At 37.0% G+C, this 18669-nt stretch overlaps 1 protein-coding gene across 5 annotated transcripts in view; it reads left to right on the top strand.

Moving 5' to 3' along the window:
• ARL13B (ADP ribosylation factor like GTPase 13B) overlaps window positions 1-18669 on the top strand; it is a 69844-nt gene that overhangs the window by 12029 nt on the left and 39146 nt on the right. For 4 of the 5 annotated variants that reach the window (XM_039256386.1, XM_039256384.1, XM_039256383.1 and 1 more), the window contains exons 2-3: window positions 1441-1511; window positions 8435-8684. In XM_039256386.1, the coding sequence (XP_039112317.1) occupies window positions 1441-1511; window positions 8435-8684 (321 nt within the window). The remainder of the gene's footprint in view (window positions 1-1440; window positions 1512-8434; window positions 8685-18669) is intronic. The other variant, XM_039256387.1, reaches the window with a different exon arrangement.

Genomic DNA, 18669 nt, shown 5'->3' with positions numbered 1-18669 from the left:
CTGCAGCCCAGCTCCCGTTCCCATTCCTGCCTCCCTTTAGCCTGCTTTACTCTATATTTTGTTTTTTTATAGTATGTAATCACCTTCTAACATACTACATAGCTTATAATGTACTTATTTCTTACATTTATTATTATTTTTTCTTGCCACTAACATGTAAATTTAATAAGGGAAGAGTTTGTGTCTGTTTCTGTTTGTTTTTTGTTGTAGTTATTTTAATAAACAGGTATATCTCAAGTACCTAGAACACTGGTGTCTAGTGTACAGTGGATGGTCAGTAACTATTTACTTGGTTTAATAAATGACCAGTTTGGTTTTTGCAAGACCAAGTGTGTTCGCCCTCAATGCCCAACCCATAACTGGACTGCTTTACACCTCAACTCTGTCCTTTCTTTTTGTTATAGGGATCCTTTGAATACATCTAGAATTTAAAACAAAACAAAACAAAAAACCCTAAACACAACAGATCCAGGAGAGTCAGGGCTAGAGAGATGAAAGAATACCCCTTCTTAACATCTAAGCTCTGAATTTTTAACCCTTCTTGATCGTCAGTGAAGATGACGATGGCAGAAACCCTGACTGTATCCCAAAGGAATTGTGGCCCTGTGGTTTTAACATGATGGCCGTGTTATGCTGTGACTTTCTCTCTATATTCTCAAATCCATGGTGTTAATGAATGATCTTACCTCTTATATTGTGCAGTGGGTCAGCCTGAAACAGAAATGAGCTTTAGTGGTAGACTGAATTGCTAAGATAATAGGGCCATTATAAAAGGTTTGTTCCTTTATACCTATGCCAGGTTTAAGAAGTCTAGGAGTTAAGTGACTTAGGTTCTGGTTTTGACTCTGTAAGCAACTCGTTATCTGATAAGTCTGGGTTTATGTTTCTTTGATTATAAATTGAACTAGACTTTTTTTTTCTCTTTTTTTTCTGATTCTGTGAAGTTTAGCTATGACATCAATAGTATTTTAAGGTTTATAATTTTAGGAGCCCTTTTTCAAAATATGTTAGCACTTAACTTAATAATCATCTTATACTGTATTTAAGATTTATACTTGGAAAGGTGCTGCATATCTAACAACAGAGTTGAACACACCACTGGTGTGTGTGAATCTTTAGCCATGATAAATAGCTCATGGGTTAGAATCCTTTTCCTTCTTTCTCTTATTTTTTCTCTACCTTTTGTACTATCTCTTGTACAACTTTCTTTTATTTTTTTTCCTTTTTTTGCTTACAGAACAAAAGGATGACACTTTAAGGATATTTCTCAAGAATTTTGTTTTTTTGAATCTATTTCATTCATTACTGAACTGCCTGGGGTTCAGCATATTGTCCTATATATAGTAGATGTTCCTTATATGTTGCTTGGATGAATGAATTTGCTTTTATTTTTCCACAATATTAACTCAAAAGTGATTTTTACATTTTTATTATTTCAAGAAAGGTGACTCTTGTGATGGTGGGACTTGATAATGCTGGTAAAACGGCAACAGCAAAGGGAATCCAAGGAGGTAAGCTGAAAATGTTTCTTATTAAATTACTTGGAATTATTTATTTGGAAATTGCTTTGTTACAGAATCATTTGGCACAGATAGAATACACTCCATTTCTTTATATCCTTAGTATACTTGTGGCTAATATGGTGAACAGATTCTAGCTTAATAGTAGCAGCCTGTTAACATGTTTCAGATGTGAATACATGCAGGGGTGCAGAGGATCCTTGAGGTCTTTGATCAGATAAAAAGCATCACATCTGTCTTCTCAGCACAGGAGGGAAAAAGTTAAAAAAGGACATGCCCGTCCTTAAGGATACCCATCTTCTACTTACACACTCTTGGCCAAAATTTAGTCACAAGACTACACCTAAATAAAAGGGAGGTAGAAACACAGCCAGCATGTCTTTTTTTTGGCATGCCTTGATTTTTTTTCAATATGATATATAATTTTTATAGTTATGTTAAAAGTAGGTCCTCTTTTAAAGAGTTTTATGTCACTTATATTACAACTCATTGGATATATTTACTTAGTCTTAATTTAATGCTGTTTACTACAACATAGAAGCAACTGTGCTAGTGAGTTTGTTGTGTACCCGGTAGATGTAGCATCAGCCAAGCATGTTATGACAATGAATTGAGAAAAAACTTAACATGTGTTTGTTGCTGAAAAGGAATCTTGCAACAAGATATACATTACCAAAAAGTCAGGGGACTTTTATTTATGGAAGTTTATGAAAGAAAATTTACACCTTGCAAAACTTACTTTTGGAGGAAAATGTTTTGCCACCCCATATTCTACCATGTAATATTAGATGTAAATTGTGTGTTATTATCTGTGGATTCTTATGCTACCTCTCATGCTGTTCCTAGCTTATATGCTCACAGAATACTGACTGTCATCATCTAAACCATGCGCTAGCAAACTTTTGTAAAAGAGCCAGATAGTAAATATTTTAGATTTTGAGAATCATGCAGTCTGTTTCCCAACTATGCAGCCCTGACATAGTGATGCAAAAGCAACCATAGGCAATATGTAAACAAATGAGGATGGTCACCTTCCAATGAAACTTTGTTTATGGACACTGAAATCTAATGTGTTATGAAATATTATCCTTTTGATTTTTTTGTAGTATTTTAAAATGTAAAACGCATTCTTAGCTTGAGGGCCATATAAAAATAGGTAGTGAGCCAGATAGGGCCTGCAGGCCATGACTGCTCATCTAAACATCTTCACTTCTTCATTTCTGCAAAGCCTTACATTCAAGGGAACAGAATCTAAGAATTTGTTGTGTGTACTTAGAACATCCTCTTTCCATTAGGATCTTTCTCTTCTGATTTTCACCTCCATATTTCCATCAGTTTCTTTTTTTGAGTTTAGAAAATACTCAGGGTATTACATCATGAACAAAAAGTTAAAGCTGCTTTCCACTTTGAGCTCCCTTCTGGTTCTGTTTTTTTTTCTTCATCTCATATTTGTTTACTCTTCAGCCTATTCCAGTGACTGATTTCTTACCTTTTTTCTTTTTGAAAGATTCCAGTTATATAGAGCTACTTGAAATTTTCCAATGGAACCTTTTCATGCTTTTGTATTTGTTTATGCTCTTCCCACGTGTCTTACTAGAGAGAATATCTGCTTTTAAAGCAGAATATTTATGTATCTCTAAAGACGGAGTTTTTAAATATAGTTTCCTTTATGAAGTCTTTTCCAACCTCCTGCTACCTTTACCTATTACCACCACCATCAGTAGACTTGGCTACTTCCTCTGCTTTGGACTCCACTTACTTATACCTGCTTGTATCGCTACTTAATTACCCCTTTGTTCCTGTATCTCTCCTCTTCTCCAGACCATAAATCCCTAAAGGGCAGTTTTACTAATTTTGGTGTCCCAGTTCAGCCATGCCTTAGATGTAGTAGGCGGTCTTCTTACAACATTTCTGCCATGGCTGCTACTCCTCAGCTTATTTCTGCCTCGTTTCCATTTCTTTTCTTTGCTTTCCTTTCCTTTTTTCCCCTTTCCTTTCCTTTTCTTTTTTCTTTCCTTTTCTTCCTCCTCATTTCTTTTGAGTTATATCTGCTTCTTTTCTAATTGCAGTGTTTAAATCCCCATCCTCCATGTCCTTCATCTAGAATGTTACAGCTTCCTAATCAAGGAATACTTTCCATACCTTGACCTTTGCTTTTTTTGATCAGCTTCTCTTTTTTATGGCTATCAAAGTGATTGTATCAGTTGGATATAGATTCAGTTGTCCTAACAGAGACCTAAAATAACAGTAGCTTAACAAAATAGAATTTTCTCATAGTGGTGCAGGCAGAAGTACTGTAGGGCTGGCATAACACCCCAATGGTGTTACATTCCTTCTCCTTTTTTTTTTTTGCCATTTTTTCCCCCTTGCCTACCTGCTCCAAGATGGCTCACTACTACCATATATTTCAGCTGAGGGAAGAAGTAAAGTGGAAGGGAGGCCATTTTCTTTTCCTTTAAGGGCATGAACTAGAAGCTGCTGCATCACTTCAGTGGTATTTTAATGTGTGTGTGTGTGTGTGTGTGTGTGTGTGTGTGTTGTCTGAGAGAGAGAGAGGCAGCATGAGCAGGGGAGGGTCAGAGAGAGAGGGAGACACAGAATCCGAAGCAGGTTCCAGGCTCTGATCTAGCTGTCAGCACAGAGCTGTTAGCACAGAGCCGGATGTGGGGCTCGAATCCATGAACCGCGAGATCATGACCTGACGCGAAGTCGGACGCTTACCCGACTGAGCCACCCAGGTGCCCCATTTCAGTGGTATTTTAGAGCTGGCTCCTACTTGCTTCTGTTGGCTTATATCACCTATCTAGATCCAGTTAAGTATATCCCATCCCAACCGTGTGTTCAAGTACCTCACACAGGTAGTATGAAATTGGCCATAGTGGGAGTATTTATACCATGGAAAATGACAAAATACTACATATCAAAGTCCTTCAAGAGTGGCTAAACCTTTAATGCTATGCCACTAGCTCACTTTCTAGAATGTACTCTTATAGCCCCTCCTAACTGCCAGGGAGGCTAGGGCTTGTAGTCTTTATCCTAAATAGGTATGTGCTCAGCTAGAAAACTAGATTCTCTGACTGTCCTGTGCTATTTTCTAATAATTTCTAGGGAACAATTGTTTTTTGGGTGGCAAAATTCTTCTTTGTGTAAATTGGTCCCTAGCATTGTTGGATATTAATATATCTTCATTGTATTATAGTTGTTTATCTGTTTCCCCTTTTCTCCTCTATGTAAGAGCTCTGTAGGATCAGAAGATGGATATTATTGTGTATATAGGACCTTGCACGGTGCTTAACATACAATAGATGGTCAATAAATAACTTACTGATTATGTATTTTCACTTTATCTTGGACTTCGTAGACATTGTCTTAGCACATATACTTCACTGAAGTTCTCAGGGTTGGGGGACCATGTGTCTTTGTACCCCTGGTTTTTATATGATCTCTGATCTATAATAGGCCCATAATAAATGGCTACTAGCATGAATGGATGGATGTAAGAACAGTAGCTTCAGCTGTCATGGCAGTCTGGTGTTGTAATTGAGCCACTATATACTTTGTGCTAAGTACTAAGGACACAAAGATAGGTCATAACTGCTGGGAAGGTACAGACCATTGTGAGAGGACCAGCAAGAAGACAGAATATTTTGATAGTGTAGGTGATACTGAAAGTAGGAAGGAATCATCAGAAAGGATTTATAGGGAAGTTGTATCCAGAACATTTAGTCCTGAGTCTTGAAACACAGAATCATGGATAGGAACCAGAGCAAAGGATAGACAAGTCAGGGAGGGAAGACTTAAAGTTTTGACCTGGATTTGAGTCCTGGCTCTGCCTACCATACAACCTTAAAAAAATTACCTAATTTGAATTGGTTTCAAATGTTGAGGGAATGTTGCCCTCATTTTATCTGGGCTTACATTGCTCTCCTGCCTAGAACGTTCTTCTCCCTTCTTTATTCTAATTTTGTGGTTTTTAAGACTTCATTTTTATTTCATGGCCTTTCCAAAGCTTTTATGTACCATAACTTTCCCCTCCCCCCTCTTTACCCTTTTCCTCTTGAATGCCCTTAGTCTTAGTCTGGGCTGCTATACCAATACCGTAGACTGGGTGGCTTAACCAATGGTTATTTCTCACAGTTCCGGAGGTTGGAAGTGTGAGGTCGGGGTGCCAGCACGGTTGGGTTCTTGATGAAAGGGTCCTCTTCCTGATTTACAGACAGTTTTCTTCTTGTCCTGTTCTTATGTGGTACAGAGAGACAGAAAACAAACTTTCTTGTGTCTCTTCTTATAAGGGTATTAATCCCATCATGGGGACTACACCCTCATGACCTCACCCAAACCTAATTACTTCCCAAAGGCTCTAACTCCAGACAGCATCACGTTGGGGATTAGGGTTTTAACATAATAGGAGTTCTGCAAGGTGGTGGGGGGAAAGGGGGCCACAGACACATATAATCGGTAACATCCTTATACTATTCTCTCTAGACTTTTTTCACAGAAATATAGGTTCTTATGTTAGTTCCATTAATATATATCTGTTGATATTATACTGTATATTCTTTGAGGATAACAGCCCTATCTTATTCATCTTTACATCCTGATGCCTAACAAAGTCCTGGTACTGAGTAGGTGTCTGTACTTATTAGTTCCCTCATCCCTACTCCAGCATAGTTGATTTATTTGCACTGTTAATTTCCTGGAGGTACCTCTAAACTCATACTCAAAGATGACTGCCTGTTTTAACTATGGAAACCAATTCTGGCCTGGACTAGATCCATTTTTTTAGATATCTAGGGTAATCCTGTTTTAGGAATATCAAGCTGCCTATATTGCTTCCAAACTTTTCTTTTTCTCCTAGGTAAGGAAGGCCTTAGAAAAGTGTGACTTGTAATGTCTCTGCTAACTTTCTAGGGAGTTGCTTAATTTTTTTTAATGTTCATTTATTTTTGAGAGAGAGAGAGAGATAGAGCGCAAACAGGGGAGGGGCAGAGTGAGAGGGAGACACAGAATCTGAATCTGTCAGCACAGAGCCCAATGAGGGGCTAAACCCACGAGCCCTGAGACCATGACCAGAGCTGAAGTCCAACGCTGAACCAACTGAGCCACCCAGGTGCCTCTAGAGAGTTATTTTAACTGCACTAAGGTAAAAAAAAAAAAAAAAAAAAAAGGCGAGGGTCGCATGGGTGGCTCAGTTGGTTAAGCATCCAACTTTGGCTCAGGTCATGATCTCATGGTTTGTGAGTTTGAGCCCACATCGGGCTGTCCCAACAGCTAGCTCAGAGCCTGGAGCCTGTCTTCAGATTCTATGTCTCCCTCTCTCTACCCCTCCGATGCATGCTCTCTCTCTCAAAAATAAATTAAAAAAAAATTTTTTTTAATAAAAAATAAACTGCACTAAGGCATTTGCTGAAAAGGAATAGTATGTTGCAAGTCTGTTTCCCAGTCACACCTAAGCCTAGCAGCAAATGCCCTTCAAATTTATCTTTGTAATAGCAAATGTTCTGTTGATTGTGGGAATGATAACACTAGTGTTATTCAACAGAGCTTTCTGCAATGATAGAAATGTTCTATATTGGCTCTGTCTAGTAGTAGGGTGGGCCACTAGCCTCATGTGGCTTTGAGCACTTTAAATGTAGAGAGTTCATCTGAGGAACTGAAATTTTAATTTAATTTTAATTGATTTTAATTTAAAAACCCTAATATAGTTTGTGGCCATTGTATTGCCCATGCAGCTATAAACAAAGTCCAGTGGAGTAATATTTGTTGTGGATTCTGGTGATGAAGAGAGAGTGAAAGAGACAAACATGAAGTTTGAATTCTTCTTCCTAACCATTGAGTCACCAGGTTCTATTAATCTTTCATGAGTTCTCTCTTTCCAGTCTTCTCATTTTCATATCTCTCTGAAAAGTGGCTATCACTCTCATTTCTAGTCCATTCTAGAGATTTTGCAAAGATGTACCTTATTAAAGCACTACTTTAGTCACGTTAATTATATATTATTGGTCTGTTGAAATACCTTCTGTGGCTTCCAGTTCTCTGCTTTCAGAACTCCCTTCAGTCTGCATTCCCAGTGTTAAGGGTTTGCTCCAATGTTCAGTTTGTACTTTCTTGCCTTTGCTATTTCTGTTACTTAGTCACTTTTTTGCCTGTCTGCATACTACTTAGCTTTAAGGCCTAAGCTTAAGCTTCTAATTCAAATCTTTCTTGAACCTTAGTTATTTTTTTAATGTTATCATTATTACCACCCCCTTGGCAGGTATAATCATGCATTCTATGCCTTCTTTGTGTTGTCATATACTGAAGTCAAAAAAAATTCAATTTTAAATTTATGAGAACATCTGAAAGATGTCCTAAGAAATAATGAAATCTATGTTTGTAAGCTGTCCTGAAAAGGTTCTTTATTTCAATTATAGCTTTAATTCAGTAATTTAAAAAGAGTGGTCCTACTCTTCATAGCTTCTCCCATTCTTTGGTTCTTCTCAACTATTCGTAGAAGTTGTAATGGTCCCTGGGGATGGCTGTGGTGTTGAAGGGTTGAAACTTTTATTGTTTGTAATTTGGAGAGTCAATAGCCTTAAAGGCAAGAGTTTGTTTATTCATTCTATGGATATTTATTAAGTACCTGTTAAACAGTAGACATTGTTCTAGGAACTGGGGTCAATACCAAACAAATAAGCAAAAGCAGAAATTTTTATCTGCATGGGGCATAAATTCTGGTTGGATATTTTACAGTATCTACCCTTCCTCATATCTACTGGTATTCTTAGATGTAAAACTTAGTCTGTAAGCAAATAATAATCATTCTGTTTAAGACTAAATTATGAAAAATACTTTTTATGTCCTTTAATTTGTGTAGTTAAATTAATGTTATTTATTTAAAGTCTAAGTTGTTTCTTTTGTGTCATTTGAAACAGAGTATCCTGAAGATGTAGCTCCTACTGTTGGATTTTCTAAAATTGACCTTAGACAAGGAAAATTTGAAGTCACCATCTTTGACTTGGGAGGTGGAAAAAGGATTCGGGGAATCTGGAAGAATTACTATGCTGAATCCTATGGGGTAATATTTGTTGTGGATTCCAGTGATGAAGAGAGAATGGAAGAGACAAAAGAAACCATGTCAGAAGTACTAAGACATCCTAGGATATCGGGAAAGCCTATACTGGTGTAAGTAATGTTTGTGTCATTGTAAACACAGGAGCAGTGGCATTAGTTAATAAAAAAAAAATTGTCGGAGTTACAAAATAAGCTAAGCTGAATAAACTAAAATGGTCACATTCTAGCATAATAAAATGTATCCAATTAATGGGATTGTGTATATAGTGAGGCCTTACTGTGATGTTCTCCATGGGGATTAGGGTTAAGGCTATATTATGAAGAAGAGTTATACTTAGATCTTCTGCGTGTATAAACTTTTTGTTTTATTTGACAATATACTTTCTATCAAATTTTACATTTTGAAATGACCTATTAATATGATTCTGGAATGTTTTTAAATTTTTATCCCTGTTTTAATAACTTTATGTTTTGCCTTTGTCCTATTAAAGAGTATTCTTGTTTGGAAGTTATTTAAAAAGTTTTATTCTTCCAATGCCACATTGATTTCTAAATTTTTATTTCTGTATTTCCAAATTGAATATGTGATCTGTGTTGTTATCAACTCAGTCCTATGCTTTTCTCACTTTGTCTGGCTGCCTAAACACTCTTTAAAAAGTGACCAAGGACTTTTACACCATCTGCCCTCATAGCCTTCCTCATAGTGAACACCAGATGGTGCTGTAACTATAAGACATAGTATAAAGTGAAAGTTCCTTAAATTGCTCTTGAAATCAGACTGAGCTGAATGTGTTCCCTTGCCTTCTTGTCCCTTTTTTTTCATGCTTGTTTCATTACTGAGGATTAAAAAAAACCCAACCTGATTACCACATGGTTACGTGAGAAATTGTAAGCAGTTTCTCAGTGGTTCTAAATAGTAAGCGAACATTTTTTAATGAGGCAGTTTGGAAGCTCTGATTACACAAATAAGACTTTATGGCATTATTTATTAGTACAGGTTTTATGGCTTAATTTTTATATATTTAACCAATTAGAGAAGTTATTTAATTTGTGTAATTTCTCACCTTTATTGAATCTGAAGGAAAGCTTAATAGACACATATCGAAGATAGGCTAAATTAGTCTCTAATGTTTCAGCAGAGAATCAGTGTCTTCTAAAGTAAAATGTATTAATGACTGAGAAGACTAATACTCATGTTTAAAATAATTGTTTGTGCCGGTTTTAACCTAATAGTCATTTACTGAATTCTTGCATTTATTCATTCATGCATGTATTAATGAAGCAAGTGTTTATTGAGCATCCACTATGTGCTAGTCCTTGTCCTGGTGATGGGGATACCGTTGGGAACAGAAATAATATAAATCCATGTATGACCTCAGAAGCTTACATTCTAGGGCTGGAGACACACAGTGAATGTAATAAATAAGTTATATCAGACATTAGGTGATAAGTATATTGAAAAAAAAGCAGGTAAAGATCTGGAATCCTGTGGTGATGGTATGGCAGGGGTATGCTGCTCTTATAATCAGGGTAATCATAGTAGGTCTTACTGAGAAGATGGCACTGGAGGGGACAGAGGCAGTCAGGTAGATAGATGTGGAAAAGCCCCGAGGTGGGAGCATGCAGTTCGTAAGTGACTACAGATATCACTGAGGAATCAAATAATGGTCCGCAGGAAACCTGCTTCCAAGCCCTTCACCTCTCTCACCTAGTAGATTATCAGAATAGAGGGGGAAAAATCCCGGAAAACCTCCAGTAGGGGATTGCTTCACCATTATAATTTTGTGGTCAGTGAGATCTCACAAAGACATGAGAATTCATTATGGATACTATAATATGCTTGTGAAATATATAATGATTTGTCATTTGACCAGTTTTCTGGGGAATTTTATAACAGAAGGGTTTTTTTTATTAATATAGGTAAACTGCTTTTTGAAATAAGTGTACTTAAAGAGTATACAAAATATACAAAAAAGTATAAATTTTTAATAAATTTAGAACATGTAGGGAAGAGTGAGTTACAAAACATTGATCAAGAGGTGCATGGGTGGCTCAGTCAGTTAAGCATCCAATTCTTGATCTCGGCTCAGGTCATGATCTTAGGTTCATGAGTTCAAGCCCCACATCAGGCTCTGCACTGACAGAGCTTGGGATTCTGTCTCTCACTCTGCCCTCAAAATAAATAAATAAATTTTTAAAAAGTTGATCGACTGTACAGAGCCAACTACTACTAACATTTTGATGAATTTCCTATGCATAGTTTTGCAAAATTTGTAATGTGTACATTTGCATATAATATATAAAATTTTTTATCTCGCCTTTCTACATTTTTATGCATTTTTTAAAGTTTATTTTTTTTGTGAGAGACATAGAGCACATGAGCAGGGGAGGGGCAGAGAGAGAGGGAGAGAGGATTCTAAGCAGGCTCTGTGTTGTCAGTGTGAAGCCCCATGTGAGGCTCGATTTCATGAAATGTGAGATTATAACCTGAGCCAAAATCAAGAGTCTGACGCTCAACTGACTGAGCCACTCAGGGTCCCCCTAAGATTTTTATTTTATATATATGTAAATATATATATATATATGTTTTTATATGTATTTATATATATAAATATAAATTTACTTATTGTTTTTAAGTAAGCTCTCATGACCTTGAGATCAAGAGTCACATGCTCTTCTGACTGAGCCAGCCAGGAGTCCCTGTATCTCACCTTTTTTTAATGTTTCTAAATCCCTTTTAAGTATCTACTCCAAACCTGTGTTTGGAAATTCTCCTGTTTACCTTTTTCTCTCTGACCTAGAAGTAATTTCTCTTATTGATATTACTGTATTAATATCATTTGAGTCTCTACTTCTACTTCTATTCCCCTTGATGTGCATCCTTCATCCCCTCTATATTCTTCCCTTGTACTACTGACAGGTCTCCTGACCAGTCTCTCTGTTGTCTCTCCCGTCCTCCAGACTCTCCTCTGCATTGCTAGCAGGAGGCTTTTTCTTTATTTCATCTTTTTCAACTTTACAAAATTTGGTGTTTTACCAAAAAATTTGATGTTTTACAAAACCAGTATGTGCTTTAACAAGTGAAACAATGAAGGAGTATATAGAGAATGTGAGAGCTCTTTTTAACATACACATGTAATCATTTTACAGCTCCTCTGCTTAAAGGTCCTTCAGGTTGCCTTTGCAGGTAATTCTGTGTAGCTGATACAAGCCTAGCATGTAATAGGTGTGACATTGAATAGTCCAGTAGGTAATAAGTGGGAAGGGCTTCTGGCAGAACCCTGCTAAGCTCAGTGCTAGGAGCTCTGGTGGGTTGTGGAGAGGTAGGGGGAGAGCACCTAAATTAGGAGACAGGCTACAGTGCCCTTTGTTGCACTTAGCTGCTTCCTTCCAGTCCACAAACATCTGGACCTATCAGGAGCAAAACTCAGTGACAGCATCTCATCTCATCTTCTGTTCCTCCCTTGACTGAACCTAGACTAGCTGATTTAGGACCTACAAAGCCTCTCAGAACTAACTTCAACATCTAGATAAGTTTCTCTTCCCACCATCCAATGATGAGCAAATAGAACAATATCAGACCTCTGAGAAAATTCAGCCATTCAATAGAAGGAAATAAACCTGAAAAATTAGAATACCGTCTATTGTCACAAAACTGCAAATTGGTGGCAGCAGGATTCATTTGTGCTGTAGGAGCAAAGTTAGATGACCACAGTAGCAGGTCCCGGACAATCTCTGGCTCTGTCCGACTTGCTTTTGCACACCAGCCTGACAGCATGTGTCACTGCAAATGAAGCCGCAGCCAAATTTCACTTCATGTCACCGCCTTGAGTGTTCTCTTAAAAGGTCTGAATCATAGAACATCATTAGGCTTCTGTGTTTTATTAGCTCAGAAGTCCTATTTTATATTTCTATAGTGTTTACTACTTAATAAGCATAATATTTTGATTAAAATCTCTGAAATCATGGTGAAAAGTTGAACAACCATGGGTTTAGAGAGAAGATAGAGAGTCTGGAACCTGGATTCTAAGAGCTGGTGTGCATTTGTTTATGAGTCTGGCAAATCACTTCACTTCTTTGGACTTAGTGGTTAAACACCTTTTCTATATTAAAAGCAGATTCAAGATATTGTAATTCTGCTTTGTATTTAGCTGTATATAATCACATGAACCATTTCAGTAAAAAAGTAAAAGTGATTGAAGAGATTAAAAATAGACACTATTTGGGGTGTCTGGGTGGCTTAGTCGGTTAAGCACCTGACTTCAGCTCAGGTCGTGGTCTGGTGGCCTGTGGGTTCAAGCCCCACATCGGGTTCTGTGCTGACAGCTCAGAACCTGGAGCATGTTTCAGATTCTGTACCTCCCTCTTTCTCTGCCCTTCCCCTGCTCATGCTTTGTCTCTCTCTGTCTCAAAAATAAATTTAAAAAAAAATTAAAAAGAAAACAAATGCTGTTCAAACTTTCTACTCTGTAATCATGTTAACCTATTTATTTACTTAGAAAGTGTTCCTTTTACTCTCATAGCTATAATAGAGTTTAACCTATACTCTAATGAGCTAAGGTATGAATTATATTATCTACCCTCATGTACCCCTCTATACTCTTGCTTTAACAGTTTATAACTTAATTTTTAAAAAACTAAAATTAGATACTCTGAACAGATGAAGACCTTTTCAATAGAAAAAAGTAAATAACTCTTGTAGGTGTATGAATAGCACTGGAATCAACATAATCTCCAATTTCTTCTTTAGTTGAAAGATAATTGACATATAAATTAGTTTCAGGTGTACAACATAGTGATTCAACTATTATATATACATTACAAAATGCTCACCATGTTAAGTGTAGTTACCATCTGTCATACACTTACTATAACATTATTAACTGTATTCCCATGCTGTACTTTTCCTCCCCATGACTTATTTATTTTACAGCTGAGTTTTAACCTCTTAATCTCTTTCACCTATTTTACCTGTCCCCCATCCCCTTCCAGCAGTAATCCCGAAATTTAAGATCAACACCCACTAGAAATTTTTTGTTAATAATACAAGGCAGTATTTGTTGATTACTTGTGGAAAGAACTGAGCTGAAGCTTTCCTTTTTTATGGTTGAATCTCTTAATACTTAAAACTGGAATAACACTGGAGATCCAAAGCTAAACTTTTCTCCCAGGATAATAACAATTCTACTAGCACACTTGAACTCTTGGAAAGATACCACTTTCTCATTACATACAGTCAGCTTTTCTGTGGAGTTATATGACCTAACTTAACTTTTGGCTAAACCTTGTGAATTAGATGCTGTGCAACAGAAGTGCTAAATATAGAGGCATTTCACTCAGGGAAGAAAACATAATATCTCTGTTATGATCTTACTAGGTGTTATGAACATTTCAATAAAAAAGAATTTTTTGACCCAGGGGTCTTTGCACCAACGATGGCCTCCCTCTGAAATCAAATAAATGATTCTGAGTGCATGGACATTTTTTCTTGGGAGCAGATCCTAGCTTTCATCAAATTCCTAAAGGATTTCATGACCAAAAAAGTTAAAAACCATGACAGTGAGTTTCCATATTAGGAGGAAAAATAACCAGGGTTTTATTATTACTTTTCCAATAGAAGGTTTTTGTCTCCAACCTTTCTATGCCAGCTTGAGTCACTTTTTTTTCTAGACAGTATTATAGGGAAACATTAGTTTGCAAATTTCTTTGAGTCATAGTCTTTATTATAAGTGCTTATAAATTAACTTAGGTTATGGGTTATTTAATACTGTCATTAGAATTTGAGTAAAATGCACTTTTATGACATTAGACCTTTACATAATAAAGGTTTAATAATAATAAGCCCATAATAAATGGGCTACCTATGTCTCTTAATTCCTTGAGCCATAGATATAGTGGTGAGTCCTTTAATCTACTATTTTTACCATCTGAAAACCTACCCACTGTATGTATAGGGCCCCTTGGCTTGGGATTTCTCCTTTTTCAATGGAAACTTACCAATCTGTTATCTTCATCAACCTTATTTAACTGTTGACTCACCCAGATACTTCCTTACCAGAATCTTCCTTTTGTCACTAATGGCATCCAGCTTCACTCATAGCAGTTTTAGTTTATAGTAAAGTTTCTCAGCTGGTTGACTTCCTAGATAATTTATGCAAAAGGAGCCTTCAGAAGGTCCCATCCTTGCCCTCCCCTCTGGAACACACTTTATTTAAAAACAATATAACAAAGAGAAACGTGTTGGCAGTGTTGTTAGCAATATGTTTCCTGGGGACCACCTGCATCAGTACCAGCACAGACCTTTAAAATTTTTGAAGGTGGGACCAAGAAATGCTTCTGGGATTTTTTTTTTCACTTGTTCTCCAGATCATTCTGATACACAGCAAAAGTTGAGCCTACTGGTGTAGGGGAAGGCGTGGGCTTTGAAGTCTGACATGTCTAGGGTAGGTTACTTGCTCTTTCTGAGTTTCCGCGTCTACACTTGTAAATAAGGATTTTAGGAAGTGTGTTGTCATGAGAATTTCAAATGATATATTTAAAGCAGCTAGGGCAGTGCTTTACTAGTGCTTTGTAAATGTGATTGATGATGAATATGAATAGTTATTGTTGATGATATGCTGTGTCTGGATGGAGATGAATTAGGAGAGCTTTTAAAGTGTCTCATCATATGAATTCAGGCTACATGAAGCTTTTGATTACAGAAAATGACATAGTTTAGTAGGTGAGAATATGAGTCTAAGTGCTCATAGTAATTTTACCAGATTTTCTAATATTGTGCCTTCAATGCTTAGTAATTTTTTACTTTAAGGTAATAATTTTAAGGGAAGAAATACTTTTAGTGCCCAGTAAGTGTGTGAATAAAATATACAAAATGTTCAGCAACCAATTAAGTATCCAGTTTTTTTTGTTGCTTTGGTTAGGGTGATTCTTTTTTTTAAGATTTTATTTTTGTTTCTTTATTTTTGAGAAGGCACACATGTGCACATGGGCTGGGGAGAGAGGCGGAGGAGGGGAGAGAGAGAGAGAAAGAGAGAGAGAGATTCCCAAACAGTTTCTGTGCTGTCAGTGCAGAACCCGACACAGGGCTTGATCTCACAAACTGAGAGCATGACCTGAGCCGAAATCAAGAGTTGGATGCTTAACTGACTGAGCTACCCAAGGCGCCCTTCTCTACACCAAACATGGGGCTTCAACTCACAACCCCAAGATCAAGAGTCACACTCCAGTGCATCACTGACTGAGCCAGCCAGACTTCTCAAGGTGATTCTAATTGGTTTAAAAATGTAACCATGAAAACTATATGTGATACATGTGATATATTGTTTTGCCATGAATCCTTCTGTGCTTAAGTCTTGCTTTAAAAGCACTATGTGCAGATATAAATACTAATAGAAAATTACTGTTTTACAAATCCTTTGGGATACAATTATGCTAGTGAATATTAAATAATACTTAATGTTCTCAGTTTCCATGATAAACAATTTAGGAACAATTAGAAACCAGTATCAGTAAGGTAATAGATAAAAGGATATAGTGCAACTTGAGAAGGGACAGAAGAAATTTATCACCACCTGATTAGGTAGAGAGTTTATCATTGGCTCTAAATTTATCTTTTTTTATAAAGTTCTTTAAACATTTGGAGCTGACATAGATGAAACATCTTTTTTTTCCAGTAATACTTGACAATTGACACAGCAGAAAGGTCTTCAATTTCTTTATATTTTAAATTTAAAATTTATTGTATAGTGTTAGGAAGTAATGTATATGTATATTCCTGTTCTCCCTCAATTCCACTGTGCTTTCAATTAATAATTTTGCCTCATAGTTCTTTAAAGAAGTAGAAACTGTTATGTAAGAATTCTTTCTTTTAGCAAATTTGCTCAACTATCTGCCTTTATTCCTAAATATTGCCTTCTCTCGAGTCTATAATATGGAAAAAGTGCTACTGCTCCCATCCAAGGCCAGCTGCTCCATTTGTGCTACAGATCCCAACCCTGTCTACTTTTGCATATAATCCCTTCCCTTTCTTGTGTCAAGAGTTTGCCAGTATGGATCGTTCCCATTAGCAGGATGTGCTCTTGGATTTCTTAACTTTAAGTATATGGAATCCTTTGACCCTGCATTTTTCTCAAGCCGTTAATTCCTTTTCACACTCCTCTATTCACATGGCTGGAAAGAGTACTTTGTGGTGGCTGCTATACTTCATTACGCTTTCTTTCTTCAACATACTCCACTTATGCTTCTATCTCTACAGTTCCTTGAAATGGCTCATGTTGCAGTCAACGTATTGTCTTCACATTGCCAAATCCATTGTCAGTTTGCTGTTCTTATTTTACCTCAGGTTGACTCTTTCCTCAACTTTCTCCTTTTAACACTTTACATTGCAGCACACTTTTTTGGTGTTCCTTCTACTTCATTAATAGTTTCTTCTCAATCCCCTTTATTAACTCTTCCGCTTTAGGTGGAAATTTTGAAAACCACAGGCTCTTTTTAGGGTATCTAGTTTTTCATACCTACAAACCTTTCAGGTAACTTCGTTCTAAAATTACCTACCTCTGGGGTGCTTGATTGGCTCACCTGGTTGAGCCTCTGACTCTTGATTTAGGTTGAGGTCATGATCCCAGGGTCATGGTATCGAACCCTGTGTCAGGCTCTGCGCTGCACATAGAGTCTGCTTGAGATCCGTTCACTAGCCCCTCTCTCTCCCCCTTCCCCTCTACCTCTCCCTTACTCTCTCTAAAAAATAAAACAATAAAAAATAAATAAATAAAATCATCTGACCTTAAATGCTGTTTATTTGCTCAGATGTCCCAAATCTGTACTTCTAGCCCTACCTCTTCCAAGAGCTCCTACTGATATAGCTAATATCTTAGAAACCTCCACTTGCACATTTTATAGTAATCTCAGGTAATCTTTGTCAAAATAGAATTATAGATTTCCTTTTTACTCCCAATTCTGAAATCCTCATCTTTGTCTTTTCCCTGATGATACCATCATCCAATCAGTATTTTGTAGATTCTAGCTATTAAATCTATCACAAGTTAGTCTATTTTTTTTTTTCATCACCACTTAATATAGTATATAGTAGCTAAGAACTGGTTTTGGAATCAGATAGCCTGGGTTCAAATTCTGATTCTCTCAATTTCTGTGACCCGGAAGGTTACTTAAGCAACTGTACCTCAGTGTTTTGTGGGGAAAATTGTAAAAACTATTAGGACAATGCTGACACATAACACATACTTTATTCATCTCAAGTGTTAGTACCACTACCCCCACCACCACCTCCACTCCCATCCTAGGCCAAGCTTCCACCATCTCTTTTTTTAAAACATCTTTTTATTTTTGAGAGACAGAGACAGAACATGAGCAGGGGAGGGACAGAGAGAGAGGGAGACACAGAATCTGAAGCAGGCTCCAGGCTCTGAGCTGTCAGCACAGAGCCTGCTGCAGGGTTTGAACTCACAAGCCCTGAGATCATGACCTGAGCTGAAGCTGGACGCTTTACCGACTGAGCCACCTAGGTGCTCCAACTTCTACCATCTCTTACTGGGATTGCTGCGTTAGCCTTCTGGTGGTTTTCTATACCTGCATGCTTGTCCTCCACTCATCTGCCTCGAATCCATTCTAACCCACATACAGCAGACAAAATGGTTTTTCTCAAATATAAATTATAGAACATTATTTTCAGGCTAGAGACAGTCTGTGGGCTTTGCATTTATTACGCTTGCTGCACACTTCCAACTTACATGGCCAACAAAGCCTTAAATCTAGTGCCTGCAGACCTTTCTTAACTTTATCCCTTACCTCATTACTCTTTCTTACTATGATACAGCTGTACTGCTGATTTTTTCTTTAAGCAGAGTAATATCATCCTCTTTGTACTATGCCTGGGATATACCCTTCCTTGTCCTCATCATTTAAATCTTCACTTAATATTCCCTTGCAGAGAGGCCTTCACTGACCACCAACCAAAAGAAGCCATGCCAACAGTCAGTTTCTCAATGTTAAGTTTCTGCCAAGAACTTAACAGTATCTAATATTTGTATTTGTTACTTGCTTTCTCCATTAAAATGTGAATTCCAAAACTGTGTCCCTG

Source organism: Hyaena hyaena, unplaced genomic scaffold, assembly GCF_003009895.1.
Source record: "Hyaena hyaena isolate Hyena2069 unplaced genomic scaffold, ASM300989v1 scaffold_570, whole genome shotgun sequence".
Taxonomy (NCBI): Eukaryota; Metazoa; Chordata; class Mammalia; order Carnivora; family Hyaenidae; genus Hyaena; species Hyaena hyaena.
Note: the sequence above shows the minus strand (reverse complement) of the source record. Positions and strands in the feature narration are given on the sequence as shown.